The 26,921-nt window shown below is 37.1% G+C and overlaps 1 protein-coding gene across 1 annotated transcript; it reads left to right on the forward strand.

The window, feature by feature from the left end:
* The first annotated feature begins 3 nt into the window (after positions 1 to 3).
* On the forward strand, positions 4 to 25,032 carry PLEKHA3 (pleckstrin homology domain containing A3). Its single transcript, XM_045480362.1, has 8 exons — positions 4 to 440; positions 4,461 to 4,577; positions 10,940 to 11,095; positions 13,253 to 13,389; positions 14,910 to 15,074; positions 18,650 to 18,693; positions 20,674 to 20,789; positions 23,713 to 25,032. Exons 1-8 carry the CDS (start codon positions 401 to 403, stop codon positions 23,838 to 23,840), a joined length of 903 nt encoding a protein of 300 aa, XP_045336318.1. The 5' UTR covers positions 4 to 400; the 3' UTR covers positions 23,841 to 25,032.
* Positions 25,033 to 26,921: the final 1,889 nt, after the last annotated feature.

The following is a 26,921-nucleotide window of genomic DNA, read 5'->3' on the forward strand; positions in this document are numbered from 1 at the left end:
AAGCGACGTCGGGGTCAATGAAAACAAACGGGGAGCCCGGGGGGAAGGAAGGCGGGCGAGGAGGAGGGAGCGCCGGGGCACGGGAGGGAACAGCCGTGTGGTGGAAGCGCGAGCGGGAGGCCGGTTGCGGTCGTGATCTTGCCGCCGCCGCCGCCGCGGCTCGCCCGGGGATGTCTGAGCCCGCGCCTCGCGGCCCTCGAGCTCCACGCGGCGGCCGCCGTCCCGGCCTCTAAGGGCCGCCACGTCCCGGCGGCGCGCGCAGGCTGAGGGCGGCTCGGTGCCGGCGGGGTTGCCCGGGGAGGGCCCGGGCGGGCCGGGAGGGGCTGCCCAAGCTCCGCGCCTACCCCAGCACCGCGGCCGGCGCCCGGCCAGGAGGATGCGCGGCGCCGGGCTCTGAAGCATGGAGGGGGTTCTGTACAAGTGGACCAACTATCTCACAGGTCAGAGGGCTCGCGTGCTCCGAGGGCGGCCGGGAGAGGCCGGGTGCTTGGGCGGGTTTAGGTGGGAAGGCTGCGGAAAAGACCGCTCAGGAGCCCCTCCCTCTGCCTGGCCTGCGGTGACCCTCGCAGGGAACCGGCCCCTTCTGCTTCCGAGGCTAATCCCTAGCTGAGTCCCGTGTTAGATCTGGCGTCTGTAGGGGACGGTTCGAGACTGCGCACCTTCCTGAGGGTGGGAAGTGCGCTTGACCACTTCTTTGCCCCTGTGATAATACTTGTTTCCTCCTGTAGCTTCCGGAACAATTCCCAGTTACTCTGCCCGTGGTGCTGTCTCCATCCTTATTCACACTTAACTCGGCATTTTGCTAATAACTGAGTTGTCAGGGTATAGGAATAGAATGGACCTTGTAAGATCAAGATTTAGTTTTAAGAAATCTTTTTTGTATTTCTTTTTAATTTCCTTAGCAACACGGTTTACTTTAAAAGTTCTCTTGTTGAAGTTGTTCAGCTTAGAAAGCATGGTTTTCTGGGAAATCGTCCCCAGATACCATTCTCTTAAAAGGTGGTTGTCAATGAGATATCTTTATATTTTGGAATTCAGGTAAGTGTGTGAGAAATAGTGGAAGACAGTGCAACACACAGAAGTGGAAAAGGCAGGTCAGCATCACCCATGAAGTGGGTTGAAAGGAAAGACTCTGAAGAGCTTTGTGTTTCTGTAGAAATGAGAGGCCAGCAGGGAAGGGTCTTTTTCCATGACACCAACAGCCTGGCTTATTAAAAGAGACTTAATTCTGAGTTGCAGTCCCATCTCTTCCATCATCCAACAGTAAAGACAAGTCACTTACTCTCTCAGGATCTCAGTCTGGGAAGGCCAGGATGAGCAGTTAGTTTATCCCGAAGGGGTCTTCCAACTTCAGAATTCTATGATTTCACCACATTAGACGAAAGGAAATGAGTTTAAAATAAGATTAAATAACAATCATTTCTTGTTCCAGTGTAATAGGAAAATCTTGATTTGCTACCCATTTATTTACTCTGCTCATGGTACTGAACCCCTTTGTAACTGCATAGTACACTCAACTTGTGTCCACCTGATCTTGTGCAAAATCTGCACATAAACTCTTTAAGGCATAAGCATTGAGCTACAGTTGCCCCTTCCTTCCCTCCTTTTTTTTTTTTTTGATTAATTGGAATGCTAAAGCCCAATTTATAGCAGCAAATGCTTTAAACTTGTATGCACGCGTGCTTTATTTTGCTCACATTAAAATGTCAAACAGTTTGTTTCTATAAATGATATGTTTTAGCAGGAAACATTTAAAAACGAGGTAAATATTTTTTCTTAAGCATTTCGTTTGGACAGTTGTGAGAGCAGTTATGCTGTTTAGTTGAGATATGGTATTAACTTTAAAGACAGTAGTTTCTATGATATGCAAATGATCATCTCATGGCACACATTCATAAGCATAGTGTCCACAGTGTCTTGGGAGGAACCACTTATGCCTGCAATAGAGCAATTGGTGATTACTGAGATGAGTCATAATTTATTCCTGGAGCATACTGTGGTCTTGGTGGCCATCTTTCTTATCTCCTCTGGCACTGAGCACTATAGCCACTTGTGCGCTTAACGCTTTTAGTCTTTGCAGAGTGTTTAAGTAAACTGCTAGTATGTGTTGTAGGAGCTTGCTGCAATGATATCTTTTGTTTGGAAGAATTCAAATTTAAATTTGACTCAGTGGCATCCTGATTATTACTTTTAGTTCATCTTAGGTCAGAAGAATGAGCAGCTGTTTGTACTGGATGATCTTGAAGGAATCTTTCAGTTTCATGACAGTGTTCTTTGAGAATCCTTTGTAGAGAACAAGGATTTCAGTAACATTTGGTAGTTTGAGATAAAAAGAAAGTGTTTTTTTATTTTTAAAGAATGCCTATGCCTATCTTTTTCACAGATACAGCCCTCTGTTATATAAATGTGTGAATCAGTTAGAGATTGTTTTAATTAAATATTTCTTCAAAAATGTGTGTAGAGATAACTTTCTTAATTATTTTAATCTATTTAATCATGGTCACCTTTCAAGTTGCTACAAATTGTTTAACAATTTTTTTTTAATGTTTATTTATTTTTGAGAGAGAGAGAGAGAGAGAGAGAGAGACAGAGTGCAAGTGGGGTAGGGGCAGAGAGAGAAGGGGACACAGAATCCGAAGCAGGCTCCAGGCTCCAAACTGTCAGCCCAGAGCCTGACATGGAGCTGGAACTCACATACTGAGAGATTATGACCTGAGCCAAAGTTGGAGGCTTAACAGACATACTGAGCCACTCAGGCACCCCTAAGTTGCTACAAATTCTAAATAAGTCATTTTGCTCATTATTTGTTTTAAAGAGATACTGAATCACAATAATACAGGCTTACAGAATCCCAATTTGTCTTATAGGCACATAGGACCTCGGGTGGCATGGAGTGCACTTTTACCACCCTGCTTATAATTTGTTTGCCAAGGTGAATTAGTGTTTGGAAATATAATGTTTTCATCATTTCTATGCATGCTGATACACAAAATACTCTCGTGGATATATTGCATATCTTTACTGTCATGGATAACATGCAATATCTCACTTTTCTGGTATTTAATCACTTGAGAAATACATTTTGTTTTAGCACCTGTTATGTGCCAGACACCATTCTAGGTGCTGGGAATGCAATGACAAACAAGATAAAGTTCATGTACCAAAAGAACTTACCTTTTAATTTGCTAGGCCTCATTAGGGGCTATAGTGTTTCATAATAAGAATTTTCCAAGTTTTTAAAACTTGTTTTAATTATTTTGGGTATCCGTCTTTCTGAACTGTATTATGACATTCGCTGTTGTGAAATTTAACCTTTTTATGATGACTCCGTGCTGTCATTTCAAAAGTATTACAGGAAAAGCCTTTGAGGAGATAAGTCCTGGGTCTTATCAGCGTGTAAGAATGATTCTCCCATCTGCCACTGTTCTGGCACTATTTGGCCCTTGAAAAACCGAATTGATTAAGCAGATAGTGGACTACATCTAATGTGACCAGACTGAATTATGATTTAATAGTTACAGAAAGAACAAGGACAGTCACCCTGCCTTCAGTGAGGCACCCTGGTCATGGTCACTGTGTTATTAATCAGTGAACTGTTGTAAATCAGTAGCATGCTTGATAAGATTTTAGGGAACACTGAGTTTGGCTTGCAAGGGTGGCAGTTGAACTCTGAGGAAAGCCATCAACCTCATCCTCATCTTTGCCTGAGAGCCAAGTCTATGATAGTTGTGTAATCTAGTCACTGAATAAACACAAATGAAACGAATGATTGCAGTTTCTAGCATTTCGGCCTGAGTTGGGCAACAGCAGTACAAGGAGAGAGGTATTAGGGGGAATGCAGGCTCTCACTATAGTATGCATCTTCTGTGGAAGAGACTACACTTCATTCAGCACCCACTTGTGCAAGGGAATTTGCCGAGGCAACTTGTAAGAGATGGGAAAGTTGCACTGCAGAATTAGAGGGCTGAGTGGCACCTGAGAGGTCACCTTTTTCAATCCACTCATTTTTGAGACTGGGAATTTTTTATATTTATTAAAGTGAAAAGATTGGTTTCAGCTTATCTAACTAAAGAGTTAGAATAAAGCGGGGGCTAGAATCCATGTCTTTTAACATTACATCAAAAACCCAACTCTGTTCCCTTCAGGAAAAGGGCAGTCATGTTGCATCCAGTATAGGTTATTATTGAGCATGAGTCTCATGGGTTGTTAATGAGAAGGTTGTGAACCAGATTAAAGGTATTACCCCCTATATTTATGCTGATCTATAGATTTCTCCAGAAATCTTTCCCAACAAAGTGGGATTGATGCAAGAACAATTTCGGCAAGGCTTGGCCATTAGAAATTTCATTGTCAGAATGTCACCTTAGAGCCAAGAAAACATGGATGGCAAATTTTGAAATCATACTTTTCTCTGTGATTAAAGTAATTTCTTACTAATCTGTTATTTATAATCTTTGCAGGTTGGCAGCCACGTTGGTTTGTTTTAGATAATGGAATCTTGTCCTACTATGATTCACAAGATGATGTTTGCAAAGGGAGCAAAGGAAGTATAAAGATGGCAGTTTGTGAAATTAAAGGTAAGTGAGTGCATGGAATTAGAGAAATTTGAAGTTAGGTAAGGAAAGCATTCTTCACTACAATCCAAAAAGAGGAAAAAAAGCATTTCTAGTCAGGTAGGGATCTTCTAATGCTGTTTATTTCCTTAGCAATTAAGAGTGGCACTTAACATTCATTGTTAAGCACAGTTGGTTTTTTGTTTTTGTTTTTTTTTTTTTTTCCCTCCTTCTATTGAAACTCAAAATCTTAGGGTTAGTTTTCTAATTTGGACCTGAAAAACAATTTTTGTGGTTGCTACTTCAGCGTCCTTATGGAGTCCACAAGTGTTCTCATTTATACTCATTATAAAATAAGGTATTGTAAAGATAGGAAGCTGAGCTTTAAAGGTGATGAGGTGCGGGGCCTGGCTGGCTCAGTCAGTAGAACATGAGACTCTTGATCTCAGGATCATGAGTTCAAGCCCCACGTTGGGCATGGAGCTTATTTGAGAAAAAAAAAAAAGTTGAAGTTTGTAGAGAGATGGGGCCTAAAGGTGCGGTGACGAGAATTGGAAGCAAGGGGCTAAGACTCTCCAGGAGCCAAAGCACCGGTCCCCTGGCTCGAGCCTCTTTTATTTTTTGCAGTTTGTCTGATAACAGCGAGCACATACAACATAGTATTTGGCATCTGGACAGGTCATGCACCTGCAGTGTATTCCATACTGGGTCATGAGTACATCTAGCGCCAGACAAAACAGTCTTATCCCTGGCCTGGTGCCCATATGATGTCCTTCTGGAGAGACGAGCAGTCCCAGCAGCTTTCTGTTCCTTGCTTTCACTTCCTTGCTGCTCTGTCCCTTTCCTTCAGGACATTCTTACAGTGCCTCCAGCTTCTTCTTCTCCAACAAAAGATGATCAGGCAGGCTCTGCAGGGTTTTGCTAAATGAGTCAGTTTTGCTAAAACATGAAGTCAAAGGCATAAAACTCTGGTTCTTTGCTGAATCAGAGATCAGCTCTTCTGGGTGATAGAGATGTTTTCCTTTTCTTTCAAAAGAGAAGAACTAAAGCAATAGGTCATGCTGTAATTTTCATGAAAGAAGGTTTCATGGACCATTGATTCATTTGTATATGTGGTTGGGTTGTGTGGGGTGGAGGTAGGCAGGGGAGATCAGACAAAATGATAATGAAAAGTACTAAGTTCCTCAGAGAATTGAAGGAAAAACTAAAGCACTAGAGAAGCCAATATCAAGCACCTACAGGCCTTTTTCATTTCTCCTCTATATCTTGAATACTTGTCCTTCATGATGGGTACTTCCTTTGACATGGTGAGTGCTTGGTCACAGCTGTCAAACACTTGAGAGTAATCTTAATGCTCTGTGTATTTTCTTATTTAGATTAAAGCAAAGCAGCAGCTAGTGCATTATCTTATATTTTCCAGGGCCGGATTGCTAGTTTGGTGTAGTTTTGTGGTAGTTCTTAGTACGATTTAGCTATGGAGACAAATAGAATTTTTCTTTGCTGCGCATCTAATTCTTCACATTCGTTTAGGGTTCTTTCCACAGCAGTGATTTATAACTTGGGGTAGATAAGTGTCATCCAGGGAGCTTTCTCCAAAATGCACATAGCTGCCATGTGATTGTAACATGCCCCCTTTAGCTGAGAATTAGTACTGTTCTAATGGAAGGAAGTCATGGCTATCTAAGATACAGAAACACTTCAGCCTAATGTATTGTTATTGCATCGTCCCTGAAATATGTGGGGCATAGTTTTGTTGTTTATTTTAGACAAAAGTACTGAAATGTATACCAATTAAGTATTGGCTTTCCAGATACTCAGTTTTATATATTTATTTTTAATTGCACCATCATCCCCCATAACTCTTTAGAACTCCTATTTTAGAATTGCCTTATAAACCAGTTTATAAATCACACAAGAAAAGCACAAAGTATGAGTTTTTATTTTTTTAAAAATTGATGGTTTTATCTCATTTTATTCCCCAGATTTGATTCCAAATGATATTTGGTGAGAGTCAGAAATCAAACTACACAGTTCAAAGATTTGCCACCCTTGAGGATATTTAAAAGACTGTTAGTGGCAGAATCCTAAGGCACTTGTAAAATGTTTCAAGATGTGGCAGCATTTTTACTGTTGTTGTTTGTTTGAAGTAATCATTCTATTCAAGAATAAAATACAGAAAAGGGAGCAAATCTTAAATATTCAGTTTGAAGAATGTTTACAAAGTACACACACTTGTGTCACTATCAACCAGATTAAGAATTAGAATGTTGTCAGCCTTTTGGATACAGGGATATTGTCATGTTTCCTCAGCCATTAATCCCTTTAAAAAGTAACCATTAATTTGACTTTTATCACCATAGATAAATATTGCCTACTTTTGAATTTTTATAGATGGAATAAATCAGTATTTTCTTTTGTGTTGGCTCCTTTCACTCAACATTGTGAAATTCATCCATGTTGTTCTGTGTAATAGTAGTTCGATCATTCTTACTGATCTGTAGTATTTCTGATGTTATAAATATCCCACAACTTGCCTATTCAGTCTAGTATTGATGTGTATTTTTTTTTTTTTTTCTATTTGGGATTATAATGAGTAAGTAAAGCTGCCATAAATATTCTTATTATATCTGTTTTGCTGAACATACATATGCATTTCTATTCAGTATATATCTGGAAGTGGAATAGAATTGCTGAGGCATTGATACTCATACTTTTAGCTTTAACAGATTTAAGGAGAAAATTATTCTTGACACTTGCTAATAAGGCTGACTTTATTCAAGTCTCTCATGATAGGTATAGGGACTACTGCATTGGGCTTTGTAGTAGGGGAGAGAGATTGGGCTCAACTCCAAATATGATAAAGAAAAGTGGGAATTTGCAGCCAAGCAGTAGAGTGGGGGGATTGGTGGATGGAAAATTACTAAGAGGAAACATGAGGGATTAGGGGGCATTCTGGGTAAACAGATTCTTGCTGGAGGCAGGCCAGATATTACCTGGGGGATGTTGGGGCTAGAGGAATTTTTTTGGATATTGAGGGTAATCATATATTGAAGGTGGAGGATTCTGGCTAACTCTGACTTAGCAGAGTTCTTACTAAGATTGGACTCTACAAGGACAGAGAAGGAAGCCCAAGGTCGGGCATAGTTAAGCAGAGGGCTCAGAGGAGCCTGACTGAAGTTTGATCAAGGAGAGAATCTTTGTCACAGGTAATGCCAAACTGTTTACCAAAGTGGTTGTATCAGTTTATTCTTGAACTAGCAGAATATGAGTGTTCCAGTTGCTTTGCATCCTTGCCAAAACTTGCATTATCAGTTTTAAAATTGCGAATATTTTTAGTGTATATGTTGGTATCTGATGGTGGTTTTAACTTGCATTTCTTCAATAACTAATGATGAATAGTTTTTCAGGTATTAATTAGCCATTTGAATGTCCTCTTCTTTTGAAGTGTCCTTTCTAGTCTTTGGCCTAATTTCTAAATTGGGCTGTCATCTTTCATGTTGTTTGTGGGAAGTCCAAATGTGTGTGTGTGTGTGTGTGTGTGTGTGTGTACATATATATATGTATATATATGTACACTATGTATATATTCCAAATATATGTATATATATATTTTCCAAATATATGTATATATGTATGTGTATATATATATATATACATTCCAAATATATATATATACACATTCCAAATATATATATATATACACACACACACACACACACACACACACACACATGTTTGGACTTCCCACAACATGAAAGATGACAGCCCCAATTTAGAAATTAGGCCAAAGACTAGAGATACATATATATTTTCCAAATATATATATATGTGTATATATATATGTATATATATATGTGTATATTTATGTAGTTAGTCCAAATGAGTCTTTGTATTGTATCTTCTTCCACTTTGTAGGTTGCATTTTCTTTCTGTTAAAGGTATCTTTTGATAAGCAGAAGTTATTAATTTCAATAAAGTCCAGTTTTTCAATATTTTTAATTAGAACTTTTTATGTCCCGCTTAGGAAATCTTTTTTCTTCTTGAAGGCTTATTGTTTTACCTTTTATATTTAAGTCTGTATTAGGTCTGTGATTGACTTAAAATTTATTTTTATATATGGTATCAGCAGGGGTTAAGATTCATTTTTTTCTCATAGGGATATTCAGTTGACTGAGTATCAATTATTGAAAATATCAACCTTTCACCTACTGCACTGTAGGAACATCTTTGTCACAAAGCAAATGACCATGTACATTGGGTCCTTTTCTGGACTGTCTTGTTTCATGGGACTATTTCTCTATCCTTGTGCCATTATCACACTGTCTTAATTTCTTTAGCTTTATACTTCTTAGTATTTGATGGTCTAAGTCTTCTAACTTTGTTTTTTTTCAGGATTGTCTTGGCCATTATTGGCTCTTTGCATTTCCTTAACACATTTTAGAATCTGCTTGTAAATTTCCACAACTGTCTGCTGGAATTATGATTGGAATTATATTGAATCTATACATCAATTTGGGAAGAATAGTATTCTTGACAGTGTTGAGTCTTCTGATCTACTAACATGGTGTATTTGTATATTTAATTAGGTTTTTAATTTCAGTAATTTTTTACAGTTTTGCATATAGAGTTCTTGTCCATTTTATCTTGAGAACTTGATGTTTGGGGAGTCTTGTTCTTAAGTTTGTTGTCTTAGGTGACTACTTTGTAGGGGACACTCTTGGTTAATACATCAATCTTGGTATGTTTAAAAAGGAGTCATCTTATTTTCATTTGTAGCAGCATCATTGGCAATTAGAGCTTTGTTTTCTTTTAAGGTAGTTATTGATGCTTTCACTAGTATTAACAAGCAGCAAAAAAAGAGTTACTCTTGGGGCCTTGGGATTTCAGTAATTTTATCCTGGCTTGGAAATCTTTGCACCCATCATTGATTGTTGCATGTTTGTATATTTCACTATCTACCTCTAAGAATGGCCTTTCTAAATAGAATAATAAGCTAGCAAAGCTTTTGTGGCACTTATTTGCCATAGTACATCTGGTCAATATTTTTGGTAATTAATCATATAAATTAGGGCTTCTGCCAGACTTGCAGAGCCCCTGATAATTTGGCTCAACTCAGCTTGTCCATTTGTGAATATTATGACCATATAATATAACACAAGGCTTTATTTACTCCTGATACCCTCAGTACATATTATGTTTATTTCCTCATCTAGGCCTTTTTTAATGCAGTTTTTCTCTTAACTAAATCCTACTATTGTCAAATCCTTCTTCATGAAGCCTTATTTCCCACCTCCTCTCGCCTTTCTCCCATCTTTTTTTTTTTTTTTTTTAATGTTTTATTCATTTTTGAGACAGAGAGAGACAGAGCATGAACGGGGGAGGGGCAGAGAGAGAGAGAGACACAGAATTGGAAAGCAGGCTCCAGGCTCTGAGCCATCAGCCCAGAGCCCGACGCGGGGCTCGAACTCACGGACCGCGAGATCGTGACCTGGCTGAAGTCGGACGCTTAACCGACTGCGCCACCCAGGCGCCCCTCTCCCATCTTAATTACACATGAAGTCACTGTACCAAAGAGTTCATCATTTAGGTGTTTTGATTATTTTTGTTGTGTCAGTTTGTTTCCTTGGTTAAATTGTCAGCTCTGTTAGAGCAAAGACTCGTTTCTTTCTCCCCTTGTGTCTTCCCCCTCTACCAGCACTTCTCTGAGCTGAGTGAATACTTCTTGATTAAGGACAGTGTAACACAAATTTATTCTTACAACAACGATTGAGGATTGGCTCAGTATAATTCTTGGTTAGTTCTCTTTTGTTAGAGTATCAAGGTGGGGGGTGGTTTAGGAGAGGAGGAGGAGGAGGGGGGTGGGAAAGAGGAGAAGGTCTCCAAAATACTCACACTTTCTAGGTGATTGTGATGTGCCCCTTAGTTGAGGGCTGCTGTTCTAATGGAAGATGGCCATAGGTACCATTTATTCATTTATTTATTGTGCTGCTTCTGTATGCTAGGCACTATCCTAGGCTTGGAGGATACTAAGACATAGAGTCTGTTTTCAAAGAAATCAGTAAAAAAATGTGTGGTAAGTGTGACAGTGCGTGTGTATTTAAAGTAGTATAGGCAGCCCCAAGAGAGGGAGTTTTTAGTTTTCATTGCTGTTTTCTTTTCCTCTTGCCATCACCACTTTAGCACCTCTGCCAGCATGAGTAGATGTGAGAAGGTGGTTTTGAGGGTGCCACTAGATAGCCCTTTAGGGAAAGTCAATGCCTGCATCTTGAATCTCAGTTTCTTGCTGTAGGTGTCTGTAACATCTAATACTGCGTAAGAGTGATTGTTTGATTCTCCCCAAATTACTTAAGTTCATGACTGTATTTCTCCTGTGTTTATCATCATAGTCCATTCAGCAGACAACACAAGAATGGAATTAATCATTCCAGGAGAGCAGCATTTCTACATGAAGGCAGTGAATGCAGCTGAAAGACAGAGGTGGCTGGTTGCTCTGGGGAGCTCTAAAGCTTGTTTGACTGATACTAGGACTAAAAAAGAAAAAGGTAACTATAAATTTTTCTTTGGTGGCGAGAATATTTTCTTAAACATAAATGTTAATTGTCTTGTCTAGTTTTAGGAATCTAGCCTCAAGAAATATCAGAAATGTAGATGAAGATTTACGTGCATGACATTCATCATAGTAAAAAAACTTGTAAACAATGCAAAGATTTAAATTTAGGGGAATGGTTCAGTTACCTCTAGGCTGGAATAAGCTGCTATGTAGCTAGTAAAATGTTTACAAGGAATTTTAATAATGTGAGAAAATGCCCAGTGTAAAATGATAATTGTAGAAAAGCAGGATTCAAAATTACATATCCATTCATTGGCCAGCTCAGGAAAGATCTATGAAATCAGTCAAGTTGTTACCTTTGGAAAGGTAATTTGTGAGAAGGAGACTCGCTTTTTACTGTGTATACCCTTTGGTACCTTTGACTTTACCATGTTCATATATTGACAACTCCAAAGGATTAAACAGAAATCAAAAGCAAAGTAAATAATTTATGGTATTAATTCAACCGTATGCAGATACAGTGCAAAAATAATAAAATAATTTATGTCTTGGCAGTGAGTTTGCGGTTGTTTTGATTTTTCTTTTCTATATATATTTTTTGATTTTCTGAAAGTTTTCATTGAGTGTATATTACTTTTTATAATTAAAAAATGATAGAAGTTATTTAGATTAGTGACAATGACTGAATTATGGGTATTGAAAAATGAAGGTCCAGAATTGAATTTATAATCCTTGAAAAACATATGAAAGAACATCGTGCATAGAGTATGGCTACAGGTAGGATAAGAAGGAATGGAAATTCATAATAGCCAAAAGATAAAAACAACCCAAATGGACATAGACAAAGAAATAGGTGAACAAAATGTAGTATTATATACATACAATGGAATATTATTCAGGCTTTAAAAGGAAGGGAATTGAGACACATGCTACAATGTGGGTGAATCTTAAAAGATAAGTGAAATAAGCCAGTCACAAAAGGACAAATACTGTATGATTGTACTTACTAGCATACCTAGAGTAGTCAGAGTCACAGAGACAGAAAGTAGAGTAATGGTTGAAGGGGCTAGGGTGTGGGGAAGATGACAGAGTTCTGGAGATGGATGATGGTGTGGTGATTGTAGGACAATGTGAATATACTTAATGTCACTGAACTATACACTTAAAAATGGCTAAAACAGTAAATTTCATTACATATTTTGCACTATAATTGAAAGAAAAGAGGGAATGGACTTAAATTTGAGTAGAACCTAATTTAGGTTAGGTCAAATAAGCAGATAGAGCTTGTTTGGTCCACTGTGGCCAGAGTTGCTTTGTGGCTAGTATCACTAGCCACTGACCAGTGGCTCAGGGAATATGGAAAAATGCCAGGATCTGCTACGTGTATTTTTCCTTACTTCTGCTGTTTATATTTCTAGTTTAGAATGAATTGAATGGTTAAGATTATGGCTGGATGTTTAGTGTGTCTGGACATATTAAATAAAAGAAAGTAAGCTCTTAAGACAATTATGAAAACAATATAATGTGAAAATGAAGTTATGAAAGGAACAGAAGAAAGCAGATGTTTAATACAATAGTTTTAATGACATAAAAATTAAAAACTTCTCTGCGTTGAAAGGTACAATAAAGAAAGCTGAAAGAGCAGATAGAACTGGAAACATACTTGCAGTATATAGGACAGGGGAAAGATTGCTATCTTTAGTGTGTAAGAACTTTTATAGATTATTAATTTATATATTATTAAGAGAAAAACTGGACATCAAAATTGGAAAAATATGTAAAGGACAGAAAAGACAATTTACAAAAGAAGAAATATAAAGCACTTTTCAAATGAAGAATGAACAATGGAATGGAAATATCCTGTATAAAACATCCAGTGGTCATCATCTTGCATCTGGAAATTAATCTACCTAAGCTTCATGTCAGACATATGACTTCCATTTTTTCCCCAATTATTTGAAGAGAGGGTATTTCCTCAATATCCTTATATCTGTTTCCAAGGGCCCACACCTCTTAAGCTATAGGTATTTATATCTATTCATATAGGTATTTATTATCTATTGCATTACTTTTAAATGATTCCATTTTGTTTTATTGCTGAAAGAATATGAAAACAATCTGACTGAATGTTTATATATATTCCTTTCAGAGATAAGTGAAACCAGTGAATCTCTGAAAACCAAAATGTCTGAACTTCGTCTCTACTGTGACCTCCTAATGCAGCAAGTTCATACTATCCAAGAATTTGTTCACCATGATGAGAATCATTCATCTCCCAGTGTAGAGGTATACAAAGATGATCCCTTCATGTCTGATTATGCTTTGTAATACACTGGTGGGTGAGGTTCTTCTCATAAGGTGGCAGAGAAGCATTTTCAAAATGAGCTATTTTTAGCCCTTCTGGGCAATCCCTACTCCAGACTCTGGAAATCTCTAGGATCTTCTAGATTGTATCTGTGCAACCAGAATAAAGCAGGAAGCAGCACACTGCCCCAGGGAATCAAGGCTTATTTAATCAAGGGAATCAGCCAATCTGATAATTTGGAGGTTGGGGTGGGGAAGAAGCATTCCAGGCTTTGTTCTCTGGGCTAGCTGTATGAATCATTGGACAGCCGCTCTTCTCTTTCTTTCTGTGACGAGGTCCCAGTTTCTATGACTCAGAGTTGATAACTTAGCTTTGTCAAATAACTTTTTAAAAAAGTCCTTCTCAGAACAGTAATGCAGTAATCAAATTTCGAATTTGTGGGACCTAGCTATGAAATAGGTTCACACTTTCTGATAAAGGAGGACCAGCGGGCCCTACTGTTCTCTGGGTGAAAAGCCAGCATGGTTCCCAGTCACCTTTTACCTAACTTAGGAGAAACGGGACAAGAAATTTTCCTACTTCTGTGGCCGTCTCCTGGTGGGGAACAATCTTATGTGAGGTCATATTTAGTTGTAGCTACATTAGACCCTCAGGGCACTCACTGTTTCACCACAAGCTCTCTGGAGGTGGGTGCCCTCACATTTGCTCCGGTGGCTCAGTGACAATATCAAGGACCTGGTCTTACTCCAGCCTTCCACTCTGCCGTTCTTGGTGTGTTGGATTTGCCCCCTTGTATGCAAGGCCAAGGTCATACAGAGGCAGGAGGCAGTGGGGTAACCAGGGTGGAAAGAGACTTTCTTAACTTGCTGTCCTGGGCTTTTATCTGGGAACAAAAGTCCCAGAAACTCCTTAACAGACTTCTCATCTTTTTTTGTCTGGGTCAGTGGAAATTAAGAAATCTCAATATTTGACAGAGGGTCATGGAATAGCCATGAGTGGCTTCCACCAGTCTGTATTCATCCCCCAGGGTCAGGACACATTGCTGTCATTAAAAAAAAAAAAAAAAAAAAAAAATGGAGTTTTTATTCTACCATGGAAGAAGTAGGAGAATGGGTTTGGAGTAGATATGAATTGTGCTTGCCACTTAGTAATGCTCAGGGTGTTCTGCTGTGACCACCTTCAGAATTTTGATACTTAGAAAATTACTGTTTAGGTTAGGTTTATCTAAGATAAATTTTTGGATATAGTTTTTCAATATGATATTTGGTTTAAATGCAAAATTTATTTTTTCATGGAATCTAATTTCATACACTGTTTGCCTGATAGACATTTCTTATTCATATATTGCTTTAATTTTCTAAGGTAGTATATTTTAAATAGATTTGCACGTAACCTAGTAAGGTGTCTGTTGTAGGTAATGTTTAGTTACGTGATTATAATGTGCTGCATGATTCCATATAATTGTGGTTGAATCTGTTCAACTCAGTGTGTAATTTTTCAGAACATGAATGAAGCCTCTTCTCTGCTTAGTGCCACATGTAATACATTCATCACAACGCTTGAGGAATGTGTGAAGATAGCGAATGCCAAGTTTAAACCTGAGATGTTTCAGCTGTCCCATCCGGATCCCTTGGTTTCCCCTGTGTCGCCTTCTCCTGTTCAAATGGTTGGAACTTGTTTTTCTTCCAGTGATGTTGCGTTTTTGTTTTTGTTTTTGTTTTTGTTTTTGTTTTTGTTTTTGTTTTTGTTTTTAAGGATGGAAACTGGCAGTGGGAGGGAAATGGTCAACAGATAGAATATTCTGTATTGGAGCCTCTTAGCTCTGTGGGCTCAGCATGTGCCAAGGTCCTGTCCTCTTCCCTTGGAGGGACTGTGCCATTTACCCCAGAGTGCCAGAAATATATTATAATGCTCTGTGGGTGTTGTGACACAGAAAAGGTTGGGGACAGTGCTCTACTCGGTAAAAACATCACAATGGGGTGATGTTTTATTCACAAAGGAATAAAATTAAGCCTCTTTAATAATAAATAAATTATTTAAATAATTAATTTTATTATTTAAATAAAATTTTAATTTTAATTAATTTTAATTTTAATTAATTTTAATTAATTTTAATTAATTTTATTATTTAAATAAAATTTAACCTCTTTAAAGGAGTTTGACAGGGGTTTGAAAGAACATGTTACAGGGAAAATAGTATTTTATAGTCCATATTGGGACTTGAGCCCTCTGAGTAGGCAAGTTACTTAATTTCTCTGGACCTCATTTTCTTCATCTATAAAATAAAAGGTCTTCTCCATCAGCAGGTCATTGCAAAGGAGCTGATCTGTGTAATGCAGGTGCTTCATGTCCGTTTCTTTCCTTGTGATCGCTCTGAACGATTACCCTTTGCCAGGGGTGGTGAACTCCTTGTCCTTTCCAAGTTAATAAACTTGCCCAGGCAAGCTGTAGGGAACTCATAGGTGAGACAGAGTCTGATGAGACTTTACATTTCTTTCATCCAAGTGTTTTCGGGAGCCCTTTTATAGAAGGAACAATGCCACTTTGCTACTACTTTAGCAATTACCTGAAGGCATATTTGTTAGAAGAAGGAATTGGGTACAACTCATTCCGAGGTTCTCTTAACCACGCCAGCCGATTTAGTTATATGAGATTTAGTAAAGATTATTACCTACGTTTATTTAGATCATCATTTTCTTTTTTAAAAAAAATTTTTTTTTTTTTAATGTTTATTTATTTTTGAGAGAGACAGAGAAAGAATGCTAGTGGGTTCGGGGCAGAGAGAGAGGGAGGCACAGAATCCAAAGCAGGCTCCAGGCTCTGAGCTGTCAGCATAGAGACCAATGCGGGGCTTGAACTCATGAGCTGTTAGATCATGACCTGAGCCGAAGTCGGAAGCTCAACCGACTGAGCCACCCAGGAGCCCCTAGATCATCATTTTCTAATCAATGTATGATGGGCTAATAATGTCCTCTGAGACAGGTATACTGTGAAAATGAGTTTTATGGGCAGATTAGTTTGGGAAGTTCTAAATGAATTGGGTCTGTCATTGGACATCTTAGAATCTCTTTTATGATAATGTGTATTATGAATCTCTGAGAAGGAGAGGTGGTGTGCATTGTTTCTGAAATTTATTTGACAAGTGAACCCTTCCTGTGTATTTTTATTTTTTTTTATTTTTATTTTTTTATTTTTTATTTAAAAAAATTTTTTTTCAACGTTTATTTATTTTTGGGACAGAGAGAGACAGAGCATGAACGGGGGAGGGGCAGAGAGAGAGGGAGACACAGAATCGGAAACAGGCTCCAGGCTCTGAGCCATCAGCCCAGAGCCTGACGTGGGGCTTGAACTCTCGGACCGCGAGATCCTGACCTGGCTGAAGTCGGATGCTTAACCGACTGCGCCACCCAGGCGCCCCCTTCCTGTGTATTTTTAAATAACAGCTCACAAGACTGGTGTTCAGTAGAACATTTTGACAATATTGCCTTATAACACAACTGTAGATACGTTATGAACTGTGAGATAACCTGTATGGTTGAATAACAAGAAAAGGTCTTTTGAGGTGGGTGTATATATAACACTGTGTTCCTGAAGTTGATATATAAGGTGTCAAATACAGACTTCACTACAAATACTACTATGTTTGACCTTATAGAATCAAATGCAATAAAGCCACCTCATAACTGCCTGTTTTTGTACTGAATTTCTGAGGAAAATGCCTTCTGTTATAAATGCTCCATAGTCCAGAGAGGTCATTTGTGTATTTTATGCATAAGAAGCAATGATAACTGTTTCTTTTAAACCAAAACTTTTTATCAGTAGCAATGTTACAGGAAATCCAATAGGTTAATCTAAAAAATACTGGTTAGAGGCTGTTTATTTTTCCTTGCTTTGCCATTTTACTTCATACATAAAGCAAAAGTTGTGGCTTATGAGAATTAGTTCTGGAGACACAGATGGAAAAAAAGGTCAGTCTTTGTGGGAAAATATATATATTTTTAATAATATGAGTAAATGGGAAATAAACCTGAAAGATTTGAGAATTCTAAAACTATTTAAACTGATTGTTAAACTACTTTATGTAGCTAATATCACTGTGTCCCTCTTAGAATAAATTTGCATTCAGTCTTATTTCAGGTCATAATGGAAGTTCAGAAAATCATCATTTTGACTCCAGACTGAGTGATAATTGTAGTGGGGATATCATTGGATTAGTAATCCCGAAGGGAGTGACTTCTGTTAAAGGAGATGTTAATGTCCATTTGTATCTTAATGTAAATCATATTAGATGTTCTGGACTACAAAATGGGTTGGTCATATCTGTCATCATTTCAGCTGGGATTTCTCAGAGCTATTGTTGGCTTACGTTACAAATACAGCAGCCACTTATTTACATAACAGACTTTAGACTTGGGCTGGTAAGACCCTTGAGCCCCTGCATATAAATGTAAAAGCAACCTGTAGTATAAACTGTGCTTTTCTGCTACCTTGCTAAACATTGAAATAATCTGTTTTAATTGGTGGTCTCTTTCTATTTTTTTGGTGGAGTCATTGGATCTTTTAAATTGTGTTTAGTATTTGTCATATTTATTAACACTCTGCTCATTCAGGTTTTTTAATTTTTAAAGTGTATGTTTTAGAGACTTGAGACTTAGGGTTCTTCTGAGTTCTTAAAAGACTCAGATTATTAATGCTATCTTCCACAAAAACCACACTTTAGAACATCTTTAGAACCACACTTTAGAACCACACTTTAGAACAGCTACCTGAATAATGAATTACAAAGAGAAGCTTTGCTACTAGCCTCTTTTCCTGGCCTTTAAGAAAAAGAGAGAGGAAGATATTTATTAGAATACTTTCTGGCTTGCTAGATACTGCTTTAAATAGTATGATTTTTTTGGATTAGTTATATATTTTTAAAATATTTTTATATACATGCACTCACATATGCACACATATATATGATATATATGTTATGTATATAATGTAAAATTTGGTTTTTAGTATTGAGAAAAGAATCTAGCATGTTTTTGATAGATGTTGAGAAAGATTCCAATTAATGGTTATTAGGGACAAAGCTTGACATTGTGCTAATAGTGTTGCTGGAGTCTGTAAAAAATAAATATCTTGGCTAGTCATCTTTTTTTTGGAGTAAATTTGTGTTAATTATGATAATGATAATAAGAGCTGTATTATTCTACTTCATATACTAATTATGCTTATTTTATTTTAAATTTCTAGATGAAGCGTTCTGTCAGCCACCCTGGTTCTTGCAGTTCAGAGAGGTAAAATAATCTTTTCTTTTAACCAAGTACTCTCAGAAATTTACCTACTTAGGGAAATTCTTTGGGCCTTTAACGTGAAGTAGTGTGGAATGGAAACTCTTTTTGAGCAGAGCTTGGTTCTGATTTGCTCAGCATTATATCTCTTAGTTACTAGTTTAGGGCCTGGTCCTAGTAGGTAGTCAGTGAAGATAAAAATGAGTGGATGAATTAACCAGCAAGGTAAGCACCTTGCCGACTATTGTACCTTTTTTAGATGTTTGAAATTATATCAAATGATGGTAAAAAAAATCCAGTTTTGAGGTGAGCTTAGACTCACTTTACTACAGCTTTTTATAGTCACATATTCATGCTGATCTGTTGTTTAAGAATTAAAGATCTTAACTGAAAAGAAAGAAAAACCAATTGATATTTTAAAGTATATATGCATATGAACACATTAAGACATTTGCCTTCTAGATAGATCTCGCCAATATCCCAGGTTATTAAAATGTTCATTATCTTAGTAGATAATAGTCTTTCAAGTTGCCCTAGTTGTCATATTTGGTTCTTCGGAAAATGATGAAATTGTAGTGACATTAGCTTTATTTCTCTATGTTAAGAATAACTGCCGGGGCACCTGGGTGGCTCAGTCAGTTAAGTGTCCCGACTTTGAATCACATCATGATCTTGCAGCTCGTGGGATCCAGCCCCGTGTTGGTCTCTGTGCTGACAGCTTGGAGCTGGAGCTTGCTTCAGATTCTGTGTCTCCCTCTCTCTCTGCCCCTCCCTCATTCTCTCTCTCTGTCTCGTTCTGTCTCTCTCAAAAATAAATAAACATTAAAAAAAAAATTAAAAAAAAAAGAGTAAGTGTGGCACCTAGGTGGCCCCAGTTGGTTAAGCATCTGACTTTTGGTTTCTGCTCAGGTCATGATCTCACACTCATAAGTTTAAGACCCATGTCAGGCTCTGCACTGATAGTGTAGAGCCTGCTTGGGATATTCTCTCTTTTCCTCCCTCTCTGACCCTCATGCTCATGTTCTCTCAAAAAACAAAACACAAACAAACAAAAATCTTAAAATAACTGTTAACTGAGCCCTTACTGTTGTTTTGTCACTGCCCCCCACCCCTCCCACCTCCATGATTATGTAATCTGTGATTAGACTATTATGTGCACAGAGTCCAGTGATGAATATATGTATCCAGTCCTGTCAGGGAATAAAGAGTTTCACTAGCTGAATTTTCCAGAAAAATAGAAGCTTGATTCCTTTTATAAACTTTCATTTTTATGATAGAAATTTTTCTGAAATGTATTTTATCTTTTCTACCTAATTAGATAAAATATAATTAGAGTTAAAAAAATTATTTTTTCGTAATGAATCAAGATTATCATTAAGAACAGTAATGTTGGGTTTTTATACAGTGGTAGCCAAGGTGCTGTTGAGTGGTGGTGGTTTATTTCTATATTAAATATTTTAGATTGACTTGTCTACTTTTCTGACTTTCTAGACTGTTTTTTAAAATAGTTTTTACGGCCTCCATTTGCTACATTTATTTGTTCTTGCTGCTGTCAGTGAGTTGACCTCTAGCATGTTCCTAACCTACTTGCCCACCCCCTTCATTCTGCTGTTTTTGATGATATGGATTGACACTAGATTCATGCACTTGTGTAGGTCATAACTTCTAGTTTTCAAACATTTGTTAACCATCTGGTATATCTAATGTCTTGGTGGACCCTTCTCTATAAAAGAAGTTGCTTCATGGTTCCCCCTTTCCATTTAATTCGGCTCAGAGGCCATATTCTTCAGGTTACCGGCTGGATTGTGAATGATTTGACTTGCCTGTGGCGTGACCTTTGAAGGAGTCAAATGTTGCTAAAATAGAACTTTGGGCATAAAAATAGTTCTCTTTCATTTGAATAAGTCATGTAAAACTCCAGGTAAGTTCAGGGTGTTATCATTTGTTTAAGGCCTTATGATGCAATGCTTTTTATTTAATTTGCAGGAATAGCCACTCTGTAAAAGAACCAATATCTACACTTCACCGACTCTCCCAGCGACGCCGAAGAACCTACTCAGATACAGACTCTTGTAATGATACTCCTCTTGAAGACCCAGACAGTAAGTTAAATGGGCCCTCTCTCTTTCTTTGGCTTATTCCCCCAAATTGTGGTGGGACTCTATGTGTGTTATAGTCAATGAAGGACACTGACAGTGAACACTGTCTTTTCCCTTTGAATTAATTCCTTAATTCAGAGCCAGGCAAATAGCACACAATCAACAGAAGCTCATAATATCCTACAGACACCTTTATTATTAACTAAGAAGTGCTGAGTAACTGTGTAAATGCCATATCTTAGATTAATATGTATAACATCAAACTGTTTTCTTCCCACTATATTTTAGTAATCTCTTAGTAATGTTCTACTCCCACTATATTTACATTAAAAAAGCGTTTTTAGAACAAAGCATCAATTGTGGTTGGGATTCTAGGGGAAAATAAAGGCAAGTTCTGAGTGCAGAGAAAAAAAAATCGGTATTATTACTTAAATAATTTGAAATGGCCAAGGAAAATAACTTTTTCTGGTGGTGGTGGTGAATTATGGTAGCATTTATTCCTATGCCCTTTTCTCCTTTTTTCTATAAAGAGCAGCATCCTGTGATTGAATACTTTAGGCAAGGTTTTATGATTTAGGTTAAAATTTATTTTTCTCTTCCAAGAAAAAGCTTTGAAAATGTGTCAGAATATCTAGTTAGACAGTAGTGACCATGATTTCCAGTGAACACAAATAGAGTCTTATTATTACAGCTCTATTAATATACTTTTGCTTTTCAGGGTCTTTACTATTGCCCATGAAGCATGTGTGATGGAAGTTACATAGAGTTCCTATTTGGGGGGCAGGTTGTGTTCCAGGAGTTTGTAAGTCTGTTGTTGGGAACAGATTTTATTTCCCTTGTGGAAATGGTGTGATAAGTGGTGTTTAGATTCTTTAGGTTGTCTAGAAGAGCTCAGCTAATTCACGTCGATTAGGATAGAATTGTTTCACTGAACCAGGAGGTTAAACAGGTTTAATTAGAGGAGAATGTAGAGTTCACGAAAATGGTGGAGGTTGGAGAGGGCCTACTGCCCATTTTTAGATTTTTAGGAGTTGATGGCATCTTTTTTTTTTTAAGTCCATTTTCTTCACAGAACTATTTATTGACATAGAGGACTATTCTACACTCATTGCCATTTTTAACTCAAGTTGAGGAAATGGGTAAAAGAAATGAAGGAAGGAAAATGGGTGAGGGTGGGAAGGGGAAGGGAGAAAGTAACTTTCCTGGGCCAATTTAGTACAACTTGAAAGAGATAAGAGGAAGAGGGTTAGGGGTTAGGTGTGGGAAGAAAAATTACTGGGGGCAGGTAATGTATATTCTGATATACCTTGTTCTTTCTGCCTTGTATACATGACCCTTTTAATCTAGAGCCCATGAAAGAGCTCTATATGCTGCCTTCTCCTTTTCTCTGGATGCAGCTCTTTTTTACTTTATGGGGATCATTTTCATTTGTGACAGTGAAAATAATTTTTTTAAAGCTAGCCATTTTTCTTTGCTCTCTTTTTAAGCACGCTGGTTTTGAATTTTTTTTTTAAGTTTATTTATTTATGAGAGACAGACAGAGAGCAAGCTTGTGGGGGAGGGGCAGAAGGAGAGGGAGAGAGACAATCCCAAGCAAGCACCATGCTAAGTGCAGAGCCTGAAGCAGGACTCAGTCTCATAATTGTGAGATTATGACCTGAGCCAAAAATTGAGGGGGATGCTTAACAGACTGAGCCAGCCAGGCGCCCCTTAATTTTTTTTTTTTTTTTTTAAGTAGGCTGCATGCCCAATGTGGGACTTGAACTCATGACCCTGAGATCAAGAGTCGCATGCCCTACCGACTGAGTCAGCCGGGCACCCCTGGTTTTGAATTTTTGAAAACAATTTTTATAAGTTCTGAGTATGCATGCCTTATTCCATGTAGCATTCGCCTAGTTAGCTGCTAAGGAGTGTAACAAAAGTAGTCACACATATCTGCACAAACATACACACATGCATGCATATTTATATACATACATGTGTCTCAGTTCTCTAGAGCTTTTTTTAAATTGGGAAGTGTAGCCTAGGTCAGAAGTTTTATCCTTAGTTTTCCTTCTATTTATCCTAAAGTTTAGTGTTTCAGTTAGTTGACAGAGCAGAGACTGAATTACTGTTCTTCTTTACAAAGTACATGTTTTACAGTTGGGTGGTCTTAGTCCGAAGCCTTTATCCCCAGATATTCTTTTCCTTGAGAGATAAAACTGCTTCTATTATTTATTAACTGGATTTTTAAAAATTATAGAAGTAATAAATGTTTATGGTAAATTCAAATAAATATGTACATATAAAAGTGCAATTGTTTTGCAACAGGGCCATGCCAGTGTGTTTAACTGTATTCAGTCGGAACTGCAATGATAGTTCTGTTAGCTGCATTCCAAGTGGAGATATGGGACCTTTCAGTGTGAAATACTTTGTCAGCTCTGCTCAGAAAGTCTTGTGGTAAAAAGAGCAAACCTGAATTAGTCCTAGTTCTGTTACCAGTTGGGTAATCTTGGGTTAGGCATGTAACCTTTTTGGGTCTTTTTTTTTTTTTTTTTTTTTTTTTTTAACCCTAGAACACAAGGAAGATACGGACAGCATTAAAACAAATCAGGCCTGAAAAGCAATAGTTAGCTAAGAAAGACTACATTCAGTTCAGCACATGTTTATTGACTGCCCGTTACATGCCAACCGTGGTTCTAGCAGTGAACAAAACCGTCTCTGCTTCAGATAGCTTCATAAGTTATTTTGTTAACTCTGAAGCTTCTCCTTATGACTGCCAATAGTGGGAAAGTTAGATTTTTCTCTATTCAACGGTCAACCAAAAAATTAGTAGGAAGCTGAAGGAATTTCATGTCCCTGAGTAGGAAATTTAAAATTGTTTTTTTCATAGAGAACTGGAGTTATATTGATAGGCTGTTTAACCTTTTAATTTATCTCTGAATAGGACCTGTTCACTGTTCAAGAAATACACTTAATGGAGATTTGGCGTCAGCAACCATTCCTGAGGAAAGCAGACTTATGGCCAAAAAAAAATCTGAATCGGAAGATCCTCTTCCATCCTTCTCTTCCTGAGGAAATGGAAGTGTCCAACTTCCTCTAAGTATTGCTATGCAAAAGCTGCTGTAATTAAACTATGTTCTAGGGAGTAGTTTTTCCCTTAGGATTTCTCTGCACTTTATAGAATACTGTAAAACAAACAAACAAAAAAAACAACCCACATACCTTTGAAGTGTATTTTATCTTTATATAGTTTATTTGCAAGAGTATTTTCCTAATAACTTCACAGTATGAATGTGCATCTTTTTTTTTTTTTTTTAAACAAATGATGGTGTAACATTTTGACATCCATAAGGACAAATGTAGATATTTTTCTAAAAAACTGTGAGGGACTGACAGCTTAGTCAGGGTGTATTGTAGCTTATAAACATGAAATCTTAAAAACATAAGGTTTCAGTTTGACAGACGTGTGATATATGTAACTTGTGCCATGGACCAAATGGTCACTTTACCCCAGCTAAAAATGAGTTACGATAGCAGCTTGATGGTGATTCTATTGTATTCTTTTAAGCAAAAGGAGACATTTAATATTCCAAATATTTTTAGCCCAAATACCGTGACACATTGAGGATTTTTTAAAAACCAGACTGTGCTGTCCTTCATATGTGAAGTTGACACTACTGATTTGTCAGTACCAAATGTTGGGTTAAAGTATTTAACTTTTATTTATTTATTTTTCTGTTGCATCAAAAAATGATTGCATCCTGACTTTTATGACCTACCAAATTTAAGATGTGTATACATTTGTTATTTACATTGCTCTAGAAAAGAGGTTAATGTTGTAGTGACCTTGCTCACTTACACCAGAGAAATAAACGCCTTTCAATGGAAGAGGATTTTAGTGCTTTTTTCCTAAAATAGACATTAAGCTGCTGTTGTAAGGTATTAATGTTTGCAGCTCTTTAGACTATCTAGAGACATTTTTTATTTATGACTATTTATACAAAAAAGGAATTCTGTCAAAGTGACCACTCTACATCACTTGAGAATGGCATTATTTAATTAAAGAACAAATAGCATTTTTTGGTAGTGCCTGTCCATACCTATTGTCAGTGTTTGCCTTGTAAACTGTTTTTTTAAAAAAATTCACTTTGGAGTGATGGTTTTGTCCAAGGTCTTGGATGAGGAGCACTTTAAAACAAACTGGTTTGGTGTTTTTAAGTTAATCACATGTTTAATAAATATATGGTTTTTGCATTCAAACGTATCATATAATACATTGTATTTTTTACATTGTTGATATTCTGTCTGATCTTTATCAAGTGCTATTAGTATTCTTCATTGCTTTGATTTTGTTTGTATATTTGGACCGCCTAGTGAATACACAAATGAGGCGTATTTTTAGTTTTGTTGCCTATGAGCTTAGAATAGTGTGGCCTGTTTCACTTTAAATTTCTCTTGTAGGTTTATGTGGGAAGTTTTTTTAAACAGTTAATATTTGGTATTTACTTCACTAAAATAAATCAGTAATTGTAAGTTTAAAATGGACACAATCTAAATACATTAATATGCATTTAGATAAACTGTATGCTGCTTAAATGTATTTGTGACTTTAAGTAGCACACAGGTCATTAGGCTAGATTAAGTGGAATTTTTCCATTCGTATGTTGTACTTCATATGTCGAATTTGAGAAAAGTTTAATAATGTAGTAAGTTTCATGTTGAGTGAGTAATCAGACTTTTTCCTTTTTTTTGTGGTAGTAAGAATTTGCATAGTGACTAGATAATGAAAGTCAAGGTGCTACTGATAGGGAGTTTTTCAGGTAGGTACTTTTTTTGAACCAGTAGGTTTATAATGAAAATACTATAACAAGCTTTTGAACTCATAGGAAACAAATCCATTTTTTTATTGCTTTATCCAAAAAGATGAGTTCCTGAACAGTTTTCTGTAAATATTTTTTAAAATAAAATGCTATCATTTCTGGTTTGTATCATTTTTTCCCCCTTGAAACAGGTGCTTTGAACAGGTGTGCCATATTCCTAAGTATGGCTTTTATTGTTACTGGGACCTGCTTTTTCCCTTAGGAACCAACACATTTGTGAAATCATTTTTTGGGAGGACTATAAATGTATCTTGAATTATGTCTAGGTTTTGATTAGTGAATTGATAGCATGAAGCAATCGATAAAGCTTCAGTGAACCTTGCATTTTGAGGAGCCTGTGTATGTTCAAGTGTGCCTGACTTTTCTGAATTTTAAGAAAAAGATAAACCAAATAAGAACAATCCTGTAAGAATTTTAGCTTGTCATAACTTTCTCTAATGTATAGGTAGTGGTTGTTCCTTTTTTGCTTTGTCTAGCTAGGCCTTGGGGTTATCGAGAAATTTGAACACTGTTGGTATGTCATTGATCTTCTAACCAAAGCCAGTGCTTGCTTTTCTTTTCAAGTGCCTGATTTCCATTGTGTGGGAATCCAGGCCTCCATGGTTAAAGTGACTTTGATGAGAATTGTTTTATAATTGGACTATTTTTGAATTCTCTTTCATTACATTGAATTTATTGTATTACCTTCAATCAGGACAAGTTGAGAAATGGATGTTGTCACTTGAACTTAAATTCTAAAGCAGGAGATAAAGTATCTTTATTTGATAGTCACCATGGAACCTTTAACCCTGAATTGTAGTTTTTCACTGTGTATTATTACACTTAGTGTTTAGAAATCACCATTAAGATCTCAGGAAATATATCTTTGTAATATATTAATATTATACTGCTGTTAACACTAATTCCACATACATTATTATATCATTAATTTGGACTGTACCAATTCTTCACTTCTTTTATTAAATGAAGTGCCTCCATGCCTGTCCTTTGAGCCTTGCTATTGCCACTTGGTACAGAGGGAGTGTTCTGGCCTGAAAGAAAGCCTGGTTAGACTGCAGGAGATCCTTCCAGGAGGTCTGTCTTTTAGTAGCCCAGGTGGGGCAAGGAAGTTGTACCTGGTAGATAGGGTTTCCTTTTCATGTTTTTCCAGATCCCCGGTTCTCCTTTCTTTGAATTCATACTGAATTTGTAAATTAAAAAAATTTTAGAAAAACTTTAGTTTTCTTTTTATTAAAGTAATTCATGTACATAGTTTAAAAAACCAAGTAGAACT

Source organism: Leopardus geoffroyi, chromosome C1 (genome assembly GCF_018350155.1).
Source record: "Leopardus geoffroyi isolate Oge1 chromosome C1, O.geoffroyi_Oge1_pat1.0, whole genome shotgun sequence".
Classification (NCBI taxonomy): Eukaryota; Metazoa; Chordata; class Mammalia; order Carnivora; family Felidae; genus Leopardus; species Leopardus geoffroyi.